The sequence below is a fragment of the Mercurialis annua genome, linkage group LG7, assembly GCF_937616625.2.
Source record: "Mercurialis annua linkage group LG7, ddMerAnnu1.2, whole genome shotgun sequence".
Taxonomy (NCBI): Eukaryota; Viridiplantae; Streptophyta; class Magnoliopsida; order Malpighiales; family Euphorbiaceae; genus Mercurialis; species Mercurialis annua.
In genome coordinates, this window is record NC_065576.1 from 12,677,830 (window position 1) to 12,693,059 (window position 15,230).

The following is a 15,230-nucleotide window of genomic DNA, read 5'->3' on the forward strand; positions in this document are numbered from 1 at the left end:
TACAATTAAAAGTCGAACATACGAAATAGGGTTCAATTGGCCGTTTTACAACGGTGGGGTGCAATTGAAAACAAGTTAAAAGGTCGGAGGTTTCTGAGTAATTAAGCCTTTTTAATTCATAAAAGGCTATATTTTCTTTTTGATAATTGGGGGGTGGAGCGTTTGTAGGAGTGATTGAACCCAAGACCTTGACATAATGATGTTCAGTGATCAGACCATTTGAGTTAGCTCATTCATAGAAAAAAAACAATATTTTTAATTTTTTTATAAACGGCTTATCATTTTAGGACAGAGGGAGCATAATATATCAAAATATGCATAAAATAACAAATATGTTTGCATGAGATATATTAGATAAAAATAGTATTATTAAATGTGTTTGCATTAGATGTAGAGAAGCTTCATGTATAGCTACTAGTTGGTCTATATATTTTTTTATTGAAGTGAACAGCTACACTCTTGGCTATATAAATGGAGTATTGGCATGGGAAATAAGCACCAATACTTGAAAGAAAAGAGCATTATGGCAACTAAAAGCTCATTTTTATTAGGAATTGTAGTCCTGCTCATTTTTAGTTGGCAGGATTCAACCAACTCTCAAAATACTCCTGAGCATCTTTATGCATTTGATAGTAGTTATTTTCCAGATGGTTTTCTTTGGGGATCAGCTTCTGCTGCTTATCAGGTATAGATTTTTGTACTAGTATACATTAATTTTATATATGTTATGCATGAAAAATGCACAAAACATTAATGTTATATTATACATTATTCAGGCTGAAGGTGCTGCTGAAAAAAGAGGAGTAAACATATGGGACACATTCACCCATGACTATCCCGGTTTTCATTTTGGCTCTCATCTTTACTCATATAAATTTTACAATCCAAGTACTTATAATTAGGGTTGTGCAAGAACCGGAGCAGACCGAAAAACCGAACCGAACCGATCCAAAATTTGTCGTTTGCTTCGGTTATTCGGTGGAAACTGTTTGGTTCGGTTCCTATTTAGAGGAAGTTTGGTATTCGGTTTTCGGTTCGATTTGGATATTTTGAAAACCGAAAACCGAAAAACATAACAAATCGAATTAAAATATAAAAAAAATGATCTTTTTAAAAATAATAAATTTATAGTTATATTTATATTTTTTTGATCTTTATTTTTTAGTTATTGGTGATATATAAGTTAATAATATTAATAGAATATATATATATAGAAATTTATTAAACCCTAATTATATAATATATGAATTAATTTTAATATAAAAAATAAAAAAGTGAATAAATTCGGTTTTAATCGAATCAAACCGTGCCGAACCGAAAAATTCGGTTTGGTACGGTTCAATGTTTTTGCTCCTGACTAAAAGTTCGATTAGGTTCGCTTTGAAATTTTTTCAAAATTCGGTTGGTGTTATTAAATGTTGCAGAAAGGATAGATGACGGAAGCAATGGAGATATCGCGACTGAATTTTATTATTTATATGAAGTAAGAAGCTATCCATTTATATAATTAATATCGTAAATTGTTTACATAATTATGAATATTGAATTCATATTAATTTTGCAGAATGATACCAAAAGAATGAATAAACAATTGGGTATGAATGCTTTCAGATTCTCCATTTCATGGGCAAGAGTAATACCTAGTAAGAAACTGGCCATTTATATTGCTTACATAATAATTATGAACATATAGTTGATATTAATCTTCACGAATATCTATATTTATGGGTCATCTTTTATAAAACGCAGGTGGGAATATAAGTGCAGGAGTAAGCGAGGAAGGCATTGACTTTTATAACAGAGTTATCAATGAGACTATTAAAAATGGTAGAAAATATTATTTATTTATTTCAGTCCCAACTGATGTAAACAAAAATGTATAATTTAAATAAAAATTAAAATCTCGTGATATGTAGGAATGGTTCCTTTTGTCACCATATTTCATTGGGATGTTCCTCAAGAACTTGAAGACAATTATGGTGGCTTTAGAAGCTATAACATAGTGTAAGTCGTGCATTCAAAACAATACTTGTAGCTCAAGTTACATAATTTGGTTATTTTAACATCCAGCTAATTTTCTAACTTTTCAATAGGTCCGATTACAAAGATTTTGCCGAGCTTTGCTTTCAAAGATTTGGAGACAGAGTGAAACATTGGATCACTTTTAATGAACCACATATTTTCACTTCACAAGGCTATGATTTGGGTATTTTGGCTCCAGGCCGATGTTCAGAATGGGTGAATAAGGCATGCGCTGAAGGAGATTCAGGAACTGAACCTTACATAGTGGCTCATCATTTGCTCCTTGCTCATGCGGCAGCTGTTGCATTATATAAGGAACAAGTTAGTAAATGTTATATATAATTATGGTTTATAAATCATTATTGTTGAAAATACGTCAATTGTTATCCGAAACTTAAAAATTTATTATCTTCTTCTTATGATCGTAGGGTTTTGATGGCGAGATTGGTATAACACTAGATATAACATGGGCATACCCTTACTCCAACAGCACGGATGATATTCGATCCGTCTATCGATACGTTGATTTCGTATTTGGTTGGTTAGTATATATTTTTTGCCAAAAAACTCTGAAAATATTATACTTGATCAACAAACTAACCTTTACCATAAAGATCTAGTCTTACAACGTCAAAATTGTATCATATTCACAGGTTTATGAGCCCCGTAACCTACGGTCATTATCCAAGAATAATGCGAGAGTTAGTTGGAGATCGGTTGCCAGTTTTCAATAAAACTGAATCTAAATCTCTCAAAGGATCCTATGATTTTGTTGGTATAAACTATTATACTTCAAATTATGCATCTGCCAATCTCATTCCTGATCCTGATCCAACTCATGTTAGATATACAACAGATATGCAAGTTAATTTGACGAGTAAGTTTCTTTATTAATACACGTTGTCCATATAATTTATCTTTTTTTAATCAACGTTATAATATATCTTCAAATAGTAGTGATATACCCATGTTTTTGTTTCCAGTATATGATACAACTGGACAATACATTGGAATGCAGGTTAGTGTTTACTTTTTTTTCCGTCTTTGCATTAATACCCAATATGTTATTATGCGTTGCAATATTTCATTTTTTTTTTTTGATAATTTGGGGAGGGGGAAGCGTTTGTGGGAGGAATCGAACCCACGAACTAGCAGTTTGCTACTTAGCGCTTATAACATTTGAGTTATAACTCATTGGTTGCAATATCTCATTTAGTTAATGTTATATATATAATCAATTTAATATTTTCGTACTAATTATATATATGATGCGTAATTTAGTCATTTTTTAGAATGATTTTCTGAATTATTTAAATAATGTATTTTTCGGAAAGGGATTATTATAAACACAATAACATTTTGGTTAAAGAGCATCTATCCAATTTTTTTTACATAGATATCTTTATCTAATATTTGAAAAGTAAATTCACAGGCTTCTCCATCCTGGTTGTATGTTGTTCCGGAAGGAATTGAAAGTGTTATGAAGTATGTCAAAAATGAATACAAGAATCCAATCATTTACATAACTGAGAATGGTAAGTGAATTTTTTGAATGAACTTTTTAACTAATTTATCTAATTCTGTTGGTCTAAAATATTAAAAATGTAAAAATATTTAGGAGTTGGCGATGCAATAGATCTTTCTCCAACGGACGCCCTTAAAGATATGTGGAGAATATCATATCATAATCAGCATTTGTGGAAACTTCTTAGAGCTATTTGGTGAGTCCAAAGATTATAGAAAATTTTATGTTTTGGTGTAATATATCGAAAAAATAAGATTTGTTTTATGATTAATTGAAACTTTATATTCGTTTGGCAGCGATCACGGTGTTAGAGTAAAAGGATATTTCGCCTGGGCATTCATCGATAATTTCGAGTGGTCAAATGGTTATACCGTAAGGATGGGCTTGTACGCTATAGACACCAGCAAGAAGCTCATGCGAACTCCAAAACTCTCTGTTAATTGGTTTAAAGAATTCTTGAAGGATAAAGATTCTACTGGAGGTCCCAAATGCACTATTCCAGAAGTCGTCCAATCTTCTGTAGAAGCTGATGAAGAGCTTTAGATATAAATATATGCTTTGTTTTCTAATAAAGAGAGATTCCATAGTCTTTCAAATTGTTTTCTATTAAATAAGCTTGAAGTCCCTGCAAAATAGTCTAATTCCTATGATGGGGACAAATGTTATTCAAATTTATAAATTTTATGTTGCAATTTTCTTTTCTCATGTTATAATAATAATATAAAAATGTACTTGTTTTTCTTTCTGTTTTTAATTAATTGATTTTATCTTTCCTTTTCTGTTTTTTTACCAAATAAAACAATCTTGATAGCAATCAACAGTACTGGAGGTAAAATAAATTAAATAATTATATTGAATCATTTCTTATCCTAATCATACACATCTAGTTGTAAATCTATCATTCAAAGTCAAATAATTAATTGATTTCACATGCACAATATCCTACTTATTAGATCTAGGACAATTAATTGTTCTCGAAATTTACTATCTAGAATGGATTAAATGCACATATATATGTACTTACATACTAATCAATTTTATTATGGGTAGGGATTTTTGCACTCCACTATTTATAATTGCACTCCAACTTTAATTATAAATGACTTTTTTTCCTCTATTAGAAATTATTTATCTTTTTCACACTATTTTTTATAATTAACTACTCTAGCTAGTTTTAGTGCAATTTATATTGTTTAAAATTCCTTATTTCATTATTATTTTCAACAAGAAATTCATAATTAAAAAAATAGCAAAATCATACTTTAATATGAAAAAACAAAACTTAAACAATTAAAAATTAATTTTGTATCGAGTTATCCAAAACTTTTTCATCATTTAGGTATTTTATAAATATTTGTGGTTAATATATTATTTTACATTTTTGAAATTGTTTTAAAATTTATAATATATTTAAAATTATTTATAGATATATTTGTATAATCTTCTAATGTACAAATAAATTTGTATAATTATTTAATATATATTTATATTTTTTATATTTTTTAATTTGAAGTTTACTTTCATATTTTAAACAATATTTTTTATATTTTTTAATAAGGGTAGGGATTTTTGCACTCCACTATTTATAATTGCACTCCAACTTTAATTATAAATGACTTTCTTGTCCTTTATTAGAAATTATTTATCTTTTTCACACTGTTTTTCATAATTAACTACTCTAGCTAGTTTTAGTGCAATTTATATTGTTTAAAATTCCTTATTTCATTATTATTTTCAGCAAGAAATTCATAATTAAAAAAATAGCAAAATCATACTTTAATATGAAAAAACAAAACTTAAACAATTAAAAATTAATTTTGTATCGAGTTATCCAAAACTTTTTCATCATTTAGGTATTTTATAAATATTTGTGGTTAATATATTATTTTATATTTTTGAAATTGTTTTAAAATTTATAATATATTTAAAATTATTTATAGATATATTTGTATAATCTTCTAATGTACAAATAAATTTGTATAATTATTTAATATATATTTATATTTTTTATATTTTTTAATTTGAAGTTTACTTTCATATTTTAAACAATATTTTTTATATTTTTTAATAAGGGTAGGGATTTTTGCACTCCACTATTTATAATTGCACTCCAACTTTAATTATAAATGACTTTCTTGTCCTTTATTAGAAATTATTTATCTTTTTCACACTATTTTTCATAATTAACTACTCTAGCTAGTTTTAGTGCAATTTATATTGTTTAAAATTCCTTATTTCATTATTATTTTCAGCAAGAAATTCATAATTAAAAAAATAGCAAAATCATACTTTAATATGAAAAAACAAAACTTAAACAATTAAAAATTAATTTTGTATCGAGTTATCCAAAACTTTCTCATCATTTAGGTATTTTATAAATATTTGTGGTTAATATATTATTTTACATTTTTGAAATTGTTTTAAAATTTATAATATATTTAAAATTATTTATAGATATATTTGTATAATCTTCTAATGTACAAATAAATTTGTATAATTATTTAATATATATTTATATTTTTTATATTTTTTAATTTGAAGTTTACTTTCATATTTTAAACAATGTTGATGCAAAATTTTTAATTTTGTAATAATTTTTTATTTTAATCATTTAAAAAAATAAATTAAATTGTCTAATGTATAATGAGATAGATTATAAACTTAATATTTTAAATTGCTGAAGTCAACAAAAAAATCATATACATTTAAGCGTTTTTGTATTTAAAAATTTATGACCCTATTACGAATTCTACTAAATTTAAATATATAGGTGATATGTTTTTTTTTTTGATGAATAAAAGCTTTATTAGAAAGCCACAAGGAGTGGCAAAACCACCCTATTCAGAGCTTACGCCACTTAAGGCTACGACTCTGAAAGGGAAGCAAGCAAGCTACAAAAAAATAGAATCCGGATTTCTAAACTAATCTAATCCGGAATAAACAAAAGACGGATGTTTACATTTATAATAAAAAGCAGCGCTAGTAAAACTCCTGAAAATCACATCCAATGTTGTCGATTCCTTATGCTGAAAAACTCGCAAATTGCGGCATTTCCAAATCTCCCAAACGAAAATAATCCAGATGGTCGTCCAAAACTTTGAAATATCTCGCTTAGAAACAATTCCATTCCATTGTAAGAAGAAATCCTCAAAAGAAGAAGGCATTACCCAAGAAATACCCATCATATGGAGAAGTTCATACCATACTTTTCTAGCAAAAATGCAATGCAAGAAAATATGGTTTTGAGTCTCAACTTCCCCACAAATACCACACCCTGTGTCGCTATCCAAAACAATTTTACGAGAAGCAAGGAAAGAAAGAGTAGGAGTGCAATAATGTAACGTCGTCCACATAAAAAATTGCACTCTCGGAGGTGCTTCACAACCCCAAATTCTCTTGAAAGTAGCCGATGAAGCTTTAATTCCTGTTGCAGAGCCGCTCGCTGCTGTTGAATCTCGATCTGAAGCCGCAACCCGAAGCTGCTGTCCTGAAATTATGCTGAAGTCTGCTGCATTTTCTGCTGCCGAAATCTGCTGCATATTCTACCTAGAATTTCCCAACTGCTGCCCAGAAATGAAACTCGTAACTGCTGCCGAATTTTGCCCAGAAATGCTTCTCTCCATTGCTGCTGAAACCTGCTGAAACTGATGAATATCATCATTAATCCGAGCTGCTACCAAAACCTGGATTTGCTGCTGCCGAACAGAATTTCCAGTGCCCGCTGATCTTAAAATTCTTGCCATACTTGCAGCAGAGAAACCGCTACAATTACCATTCCAAATTAATTCATCTTCACCCAAATTACCCATATTACATTTCTGCAAAAATAACAAGTGAAGCTCCAAGAACTGATCTCGTTCTCCTAACCGAAGTCTTCTTCGCCATCTCCAATCTGCCGACAAAACTGAGCTAACCATAGCTTGTTTACTGTTTGATAGATGATATAAACGAGGAAAAATAGCCGCTGCCGAACCATTCCCAGTCCAGTTATCATGCCAGAGAGAAGTCGAAACACCATTCCCAATTTTAAAACTCATGTTCATAGTAAAAAGCTGCCAAACATTTTCATCAAGACAACAAAAACGCCTAATACCTTTCCAAATGAACGAGAGCTGCTGAGTATCTCCGTTAAGAAGCGAACTCCAACTAGTTAACGACGAACACGATGAAACCACACTAAACCATAAAGATTCACGTTTGGCTGTACGCAATTTCCATAACCATTTAAAGAGTAATCTTTGGTTTCGGATTCTTAGATTACAAACACCCAAACCGCCATCATCAAAATCTTTGCAAATAATGTCCCACGAAATTCTACAAAAAAACTCTATTTGTAGAACTCTCACCCTTCCACAGGAATTTACGCATATAAGTCTCTATTTGTTTTTGGACACAAACAGGCATCCCAATAATCGACATGAAATAGATAGGAAGACTATAAAAAACTGACTTCAAAAGCACTAACCTCCCTGCATGAGATAGCAAGTTACCTTTCCAGAGGGCCAATGTTGACTTGAATCGCTGAATGACGTGATCCCAAGTCGCAACTGGAATTCTACGAACCGCTAGAGGCAAATCCAAGTATTTAATAGGGAATTTTTCAAGACGACAACCCACTAAATCCGAAGCTAAGTTCAGCTCTGTATCCGAAACATTAATTCCAAGCAAAGAGCTTTTATGAAAGTTAATTTTCAAACCTGAAATTAATTCGAAGCAGCGCAAGATACGAGTCAAAGTACGCAGCTGCTCTAAATCATAAGGGAGAAATAAGACCGTATCATCTGCAAATTGAAGAACAGATATAGGATCGTGATCTTCTGAAAAAACAAACCCATTAATAAGACCCATCTCCTTCGCTTTCTGCAAAATACTTTTCAACCCTTCTGCCGCTAAAACAAACAAGTAAGGAGATATCGGGTCTCCTTGCCTGACACCTCTTTCAAGAACGAACGGCTCAATAGGACTTCCATTCACAAGCACTGAAGTGAACGCAGAAGATAAGCAGTTAGACATCCAAGCAATCCACTTGTCAGGAAAAGACATGGATTTCATAACACCCAACAGATAATTCCAATCTAGAGAATCGAAAGCTTTATGAAAATCAAGCTTTAGAACAAGAAGTTTCTCTTTTCTTTTCTTCGCAAAATGGATTAACTCATTAGCAATCATTGAGCAATCCATGATACTCCTACCCTTAATAAAAGCATGTTGATGATCCGAGATAACATAGGAAAGAAGAGGAGATAATCTCGCAGAGAGGCACTTTGATAGCAGCTTATAAATTCCATTTACTAAGCTGATGGGGCGGTAATCTCGAATGTTTGAGGAACCAATAACTTTTGGTATAAGAACCATAAAGGAAGAGTTCAATCCCGCAGGCAACAAGTTCGAACTATGAAAAGAGTTAAAAAAAACTCTAGAATATCTCTCTTAATGAATTGCCAAGCACGCTTGTAAAAAAGGTAATTAAACCCATCAGGCCCCGGCGCCTTAGAATCATTACAAGAATTCAGCGCCATAAAAATCTCAGCCTCTTGAAATGGACGAACTAAGCTTGCAGCTTGATCAGAAGATAAACACTTAAAATCAAAGCCCGAGTAATCCACTGAAAGCTCATGATTCTTAGAGTATAAAGCTGAATAGAATCGTCTAATCTGAAGCCGAATATCATCAGGTTCAGTATAGGTAACATCATCAACAGTAACAGCCAAAATTTGATTGTTTCGGTAGTGCATTGAAGCTGTAGTGTGATAAAATTTCGAGTTCCTATCCCCTTTAATCGACCAATTCAGCCTAGACTTCTGAAACCATAAATTTTCTATACGCTTTTCAACAACCCAAAGCTGAGATTTAATAGCAGCTAACCTCTCTATTTCAACGTCTTGGAGATTTCAGCGCTGCCTCGTGGTTTATCTGACCATGTAACTCACTTGTCTACATTCACGTATGTTTTTCTTAAAAAAATATTAAAAATATTAAGTTTTATGATATAAAGCAATAAAATATATTACATAGTGTTACATAAAAAATTAAAAAAATGAGTATCTTTTATTTTTTTTTGGTTAATAATTGGATAAATAAAATCAAAAAGAATAATTTGGATAATTATAAAGTGAATGTAGACAAGTGAGTTAAGGGCAATAAGGCCATATTTAAATTAAAAAGGTAAATATGGGGTGCAATTATCAATTAAAAACAATGTTATAAAATCCGGACCAAACTGATAGGTTTAACCGGTTTGACCGGAAATTGGAGGCTAGTCCGGTCCGAATATACCCTAAAACCCGGATTTCTGATTTAGCCGTTTTAAACCGAAAAACCGTTAATGACCAAAAAACCGATTAAACCTCTAAACCTGAATTCTCTTCATATTTAGTTAATGGCATAACAGGGTTTATTTTGTTTTGGCAGACAAATGATATAAGAAAGTGTTTGGCTTCAAAACTTGAGGATTGTGGATATAGAAATTATTCAATAATATATAGAGCAAATTAATATAAAACCCATCACATTTGACATGATTAACATTTTATTCACTCTTATTTGAAAATTAAATTAAATGGCCCCTCACTTTTACTTCCGTCAACATTTTAATCCCTCCATCAAAATTTAGTTTGTCAAAGTTGGTATCAGAGTGATGTTTTAGTTTCCTAGGCCATTGCCTCACTATAAAAAATTCTCTTTGTTGTGACAAAAAAACGTTTGACAAACTAAATTTTGTCAACATAAACTAGTTAATTGTGACAAAAAAATATTTTGTCAAAATTAGAGTAAATTTAAATGATATTATGATAAATTAATATTTTGTCAAATATTTTTATCATTATAAAAAGTATTTTTGTTTTTGTGACAACGTATTTTGCAAAAAATGTTTTGTCATTGTATATTAAAAATATAGTTATGATGATAAAATAAATTTTATTATAATATTTAAAATTATTGTGGAAAAAATATTTTATCACAATTAGAGAAAAAGTAAATGAGATTATGATAAATTAATATTTTGTCAAATATTTTTATCATTATTAAAAGTAATTATGTTTTTTATGCTAAAATATTTTGTCAAAAAAATATTTTATCACTGTATATTAAAATTATAGTTATGATGATGAAATAAATTTTATCATAATATTTAAAAATGTTGTGACAAGTTTTTTTGTCTCAATTAGAGTAAAATTAAATGATATTATGATAAATTCATATTTTATCAAATATTTTTGTCACTATAAAAAGTATATGTTTTTTGTGAAAAAGTATTTTGTCAAAAAAAATGTTTTGTCACTGTATATTAAAAATATAGTTATGATGATGAAATAAATTTTATCATAATATTTAAAAAAGTTGTGACAAGTTTTCTTTTGCAGCAATTAAGTAAAATTAAATGAAATTATGATAAATTAATATTTTGTCATAATATCACTAATAAAAGTAATTATGTTCTGCGTAATAAAGTTTTTTGAAAAAAAAATATTTGTTTCACTGTATATTAAAATTATAGTATGATAACAAAATAAATTTTATCATAATATTTAAAAAGGTTGTGACAAACTTTCTTTTACAGCAATTAAGTGATAACAAAATAATATTTAAAAAGGTTGTGACAAACATTCTTTTGCAGCAATTAAGTGATAACAAAATAACATTTAAAAAGATTGTGACAAACTTTCTTTTGCAGCAATTTTATCATAATATTTAAAAAGGTTGTGACAAATATTTTTTTCACTGTATATTAAAATTATAGTATGGTAACAAAATAAATTTTATCATAATATTTAAAAAGGTTGTGACAAAATTTTATCATGTATTTTTTTTTTTACTTTAGGAAAATGACTAAAAATTGATTAATGAAGAATCAAGCCTTAGCTCGAGTTTGTGCTTCAGCAGAGATGCATAAACTCGAGAAAAGAATTTATATAAATTTCTAGAGTTATATTTTTGTATCAAGCTAAATTTTTTTGTTTAGATTTTAGACCACTATTAATCTTAATTTCTATACTTTTATTGTATTGAAATGAATCATGGTCTCGCCCATTAATCACCTGAAGTTTCATAGTTCATGCATTTCAATGTTTATCACTTTTAATCTTAATTTTTTCTGGCGCACGTTAGCTTTCTGTGAAACCACTAACATACGCCTTTAGCCCCTATGGCTACTAAACAATCTACTTCTCGCCTGGATCTGTCACCGTCGAAGGAGTATTCTATTCTAGATGGAGATGCTGGGGTTAAATCAGTGAGTGATGCTAAGGTTACTGATGAACTAGCTATGGCTGTGACGAGCTGTGAAGTTGGAAATCAAGGAAAAAGCAGTGGTTCAGATACTGCGGAAGTTGAGGTAGTTCCGGCAAATGCGATTGATAATCAAGAGAAAACAAAAACTATTACTTCTTGGAGTAATTTGTTTGAATCAAATCGATTTAAAAGTGAAGGTTGCAAGTTATCATATGTACCTCCATCGGTGGATAATGGAGAATCTGTTGTAAACGTTCATTCCGATGATGTTAGTTTTGAGGTGGATCGATGGAAAAATGCTATCGTGGGCACGGTTGTTGGTCTAAGTCCTAATTTCTTTAAGATCCAGAATTTTGCAAATAATAGATTGAAGAAGGTGGGCCTATTACCAGTGCATCAATTGAATGACAACTTCTTCTTATTCAACTTTCAATCAGATGAAGGGAAACTCATAGCCCTTTGTGAGAATCCACTAACATTTGATAGGAAGCCATTTTTGGTGCAAGCCTGGAAACCTAGAATGGTGCTTGATGAGTCTATGTTTCAGAAACTCCCTGTTTGGATCCAGTTCCCTAATTTGCCTTTCGAGTTCTGGTCATCTGGTATGTTAAGTAAGATTGCTAGTGTTATTGGGAGGCGTTTATCTACTGATAAGTGTACGCTAAACAGATCCAAACTTAGCTATGCCTGTATTCTTGTGGATATTGAAATCAATCGTGTGCTTCCTAAGACTATCAGGCTGATTGATGAAACATGGTTTGTTTTTTAACAGAAAGTTGTATATGAATGGTTACCTACTTTATATAATACTTGCAAAAAGTTTGGGCACACAGCTGCTCTATGCAGCATGAAAATGAAGGAAGTTAAGATTTGGAAGAAAAAAAGTTACGGATAAGGAGGAGGTCCAGAAGGTTGATCAAGCTTCTGTTGAAATTATTCCAGAGATTTTGAGCACAAATCAGAATGAATCATGGACATAAATTGTTGCTAAGGAAGAAAAATGATTTAAAAGGAAGGCCAAAGCAGTCAAGGTAATTCTATTGTGAAAATGATTCAAAAGGAAGACCAGAGCAGTCAAGATAATCTTGTTGTCGTTGCTAGCAAGGTTAGAAAAACTGACTTGAAAAGCAAAGGTGTTATTGGTGATGGAAGGAAAACTGGTGAACCCCCTCAAAGGGGTGATAGGAGTATTTTACTCCTATAATTAGGGTCGTTTATACTCATTTTTTTATCACGTTTAGTAGTAATTACATACATTATTTGGTGTTTTATATGCTTGATAGTGTTTGTTAGTGTTTCAGTGAAAATTAGGTGATTATCGAGTATTTGGAGCTAAATCGGCAAAGGATTAAGCGTTGGAGTTAAAGCGTAGCTTGCGGACGAAGAAATTGAATTCCAAGAAAAGAAAAGCATGAGTCTCGAACGAGACATGCCTGTCTCGAACGAGACTCAAGGAAAAAAGAAAGGGTTCGAACAAACCAAAGAAGGGAGAAACGAGACTTTGCTCTCGGAAACTCAGTGATTCGAACGGGCAAAGGAGGTACGATCGAACCAAGGCAATTTTGGCTATATCTCAAACGAGACACCCTTGTCTCGAACGAGACATATGTGAAAAATGCCTAATCAGACTTGGATTTGGACTTAACTTCCTTATTCGACTCCAACCTAAAATCTTAATACAAATTCGATTTGTAAAACGAATTAGAAGACTCCAGGGCTTCCTCCACTATATAAAGACCTTGTAATATCCTAGATTAACACATTAGATTACATTAGTTATATTTTAGTTTTCATTAAAATAGCGTTTTAGCTTCTTTTTCCAGCAGTTTATAAGCAGTTTATAATTAGTTTCTGAAAAGAACGATTGTGAAGATTTCAAGTTTAATCAAGACGATTCTTCCGAAATTGACAACTCTGGTATTTATTGTTTTAATTATGTTATTTCTTCATCTTCTTCTTTGTTTAATTTAAGTTTAAGCATGAGTAACTAAACCCCTTGTTCGGGGATTGATATGAACACTTAGATTAGTTTTCGAATTGGATTAGGATTTCTTAAGTGAGTAAATCATGTTTTAATTACTACAACTAATGCTTGAATTGAATTGATCACTTAGTTCATGATTTTGTGTTTAATTAACTAATTGAGAGATTGTTAATTGAATAGACATAGGTAATTAAGAACTTAGAGGAAAACACCGTGAGAGCGGGTTGGAATTTAAGTAGTCGTTGAGGTTGCTTCATAATTATAATTTGATTATTTAATTCAGTTTTAATATTGTGAGAGCGAGTTAATAATTGATTAGTTAATTAGGTTGTGATTTTATTTGAATCTTTGAGATTTGAGAGAGCGGGATTCGGTGCACTAGAATAGCTCGATTCACGATAAAATCACTGATAAGTCTTAATCCATTCTTTTATTAGTTTATTTGGATTTATCAATCTTTGAGCAATTTATCATTATTGTTTAAACATTAATCTATTTACTTGTTTTCAGTTTATACTAGTCTAAATATTTGAGTTAATTTACTTTAGATTTAATTTAAGTTACAAAATTCGATTGATTCTTCTAGCTAGCCAATTAAAGAGTAACTTAAATTAGTTGTTTAATCCATTGCTTCTGTGGGATCGATACTTGGTCTTCCAAGATATATTACTTGAGCGATATCGTATACTTGCGATTAATTGCAACCAAGAGGATGATAAGCACTTGGAACATTAGGGGTTTAAATGACCCCATAAAACAATCAGAGGCTAAATCTCTGATTTTTAAATACAGGTTGTGTGCAATGGGTCTTTTGGAAACTAGAGTTCGTCCTTGCAATTTTAGTAGAGTGTGGAGCAATTTTAATCTGACTAATTAGTCTATTCTGACCAATAATCAGTATAGTGATTTCGGTAGAATTTGGATTATTTTTAATCCGGCTATCATTCAAATTTCAGTTTTGTTCATATCTTCTCAGTTGATACATTGTGAGGTTAGCTGGGAAAATAATCACTTTATCAGGACTGTGGTTTATGGTGCTAATGATGGAAATGAGAGGGTCTTGCTTTTGAATGATCTTTGGAGAATGGGGCAGAATTTGGCCAAACCGTGGATTATCATGGGTGATTTCAATGCTATCCTTAATAGTCAGGAGAAATTAGGAGGAGTAGATAACTTTGAGAGTAGTAGTGAAGACTTTCTTAACTGCATTACAGATTGTAATGTCTCTGAATTAAAGAAAAGGGGTTGCGTTTATACTTGGACCAACAATCAAGATGGGGAAGCTCGTATATGGAGAAAGCTGGACAGAGTGCTTGTTAATCCTAAATGGTTAGATTCTTATGGCTGTTCTGAATGTAGTGCTATAGGGGCTGGAGTTTCTGATCATTCTCCCCTAATAGTCACCATTAGTAAAACTGTGAATGAGGGGGTCAAATCTTTTAAATTCTTTAATATGTGGCTGGATGA

At 30.8% G+C, this 15,230-nt stretch overlaps 1 protein-coding gene across 1 annotated transcript; it reads left to right on the top strand.

The window, feature by feature from the left end:
* Nucleotides 1–469: 469 nt before the first annotated feature.
* Nucleotides 470–4,288, top strand: LOC126654990 (beta-glucosidase 13-like). Its single transcript, XM_050348993.1, has 13 exons — nucleotides 470–685; nucleotides 777–840; nucleotides 1,425–1,483; nucleotides 1,565–1,643; nucleotides 1,750–1,827; nucleotides 1,917–2,004; nucleotides 2,094–2,343; nucleotides 2,451–2,563; nucleotides 2,676–2,899; nucleotides 3,006–3,040; nucleotides 3,455–3,557; nucleotides 3,641–3,743; nucleotides 3,844–4,288. The coding sequence occupies exons 1-13, from the start codon at nucleotides 485–487 to the stop codon at nucleotides 4,088–4,090; spliced, it is 1,644 nt and encodes a 547-aa protein (XP_050204950.1). The 5' UTR covers nucleotides 470–484; the 3' UTR covers nucleotides 4,091–4,288.
* The last annotated feature ends 10,942 nt before the right edge of the window (nucleotides 4,289–15,230 follow it).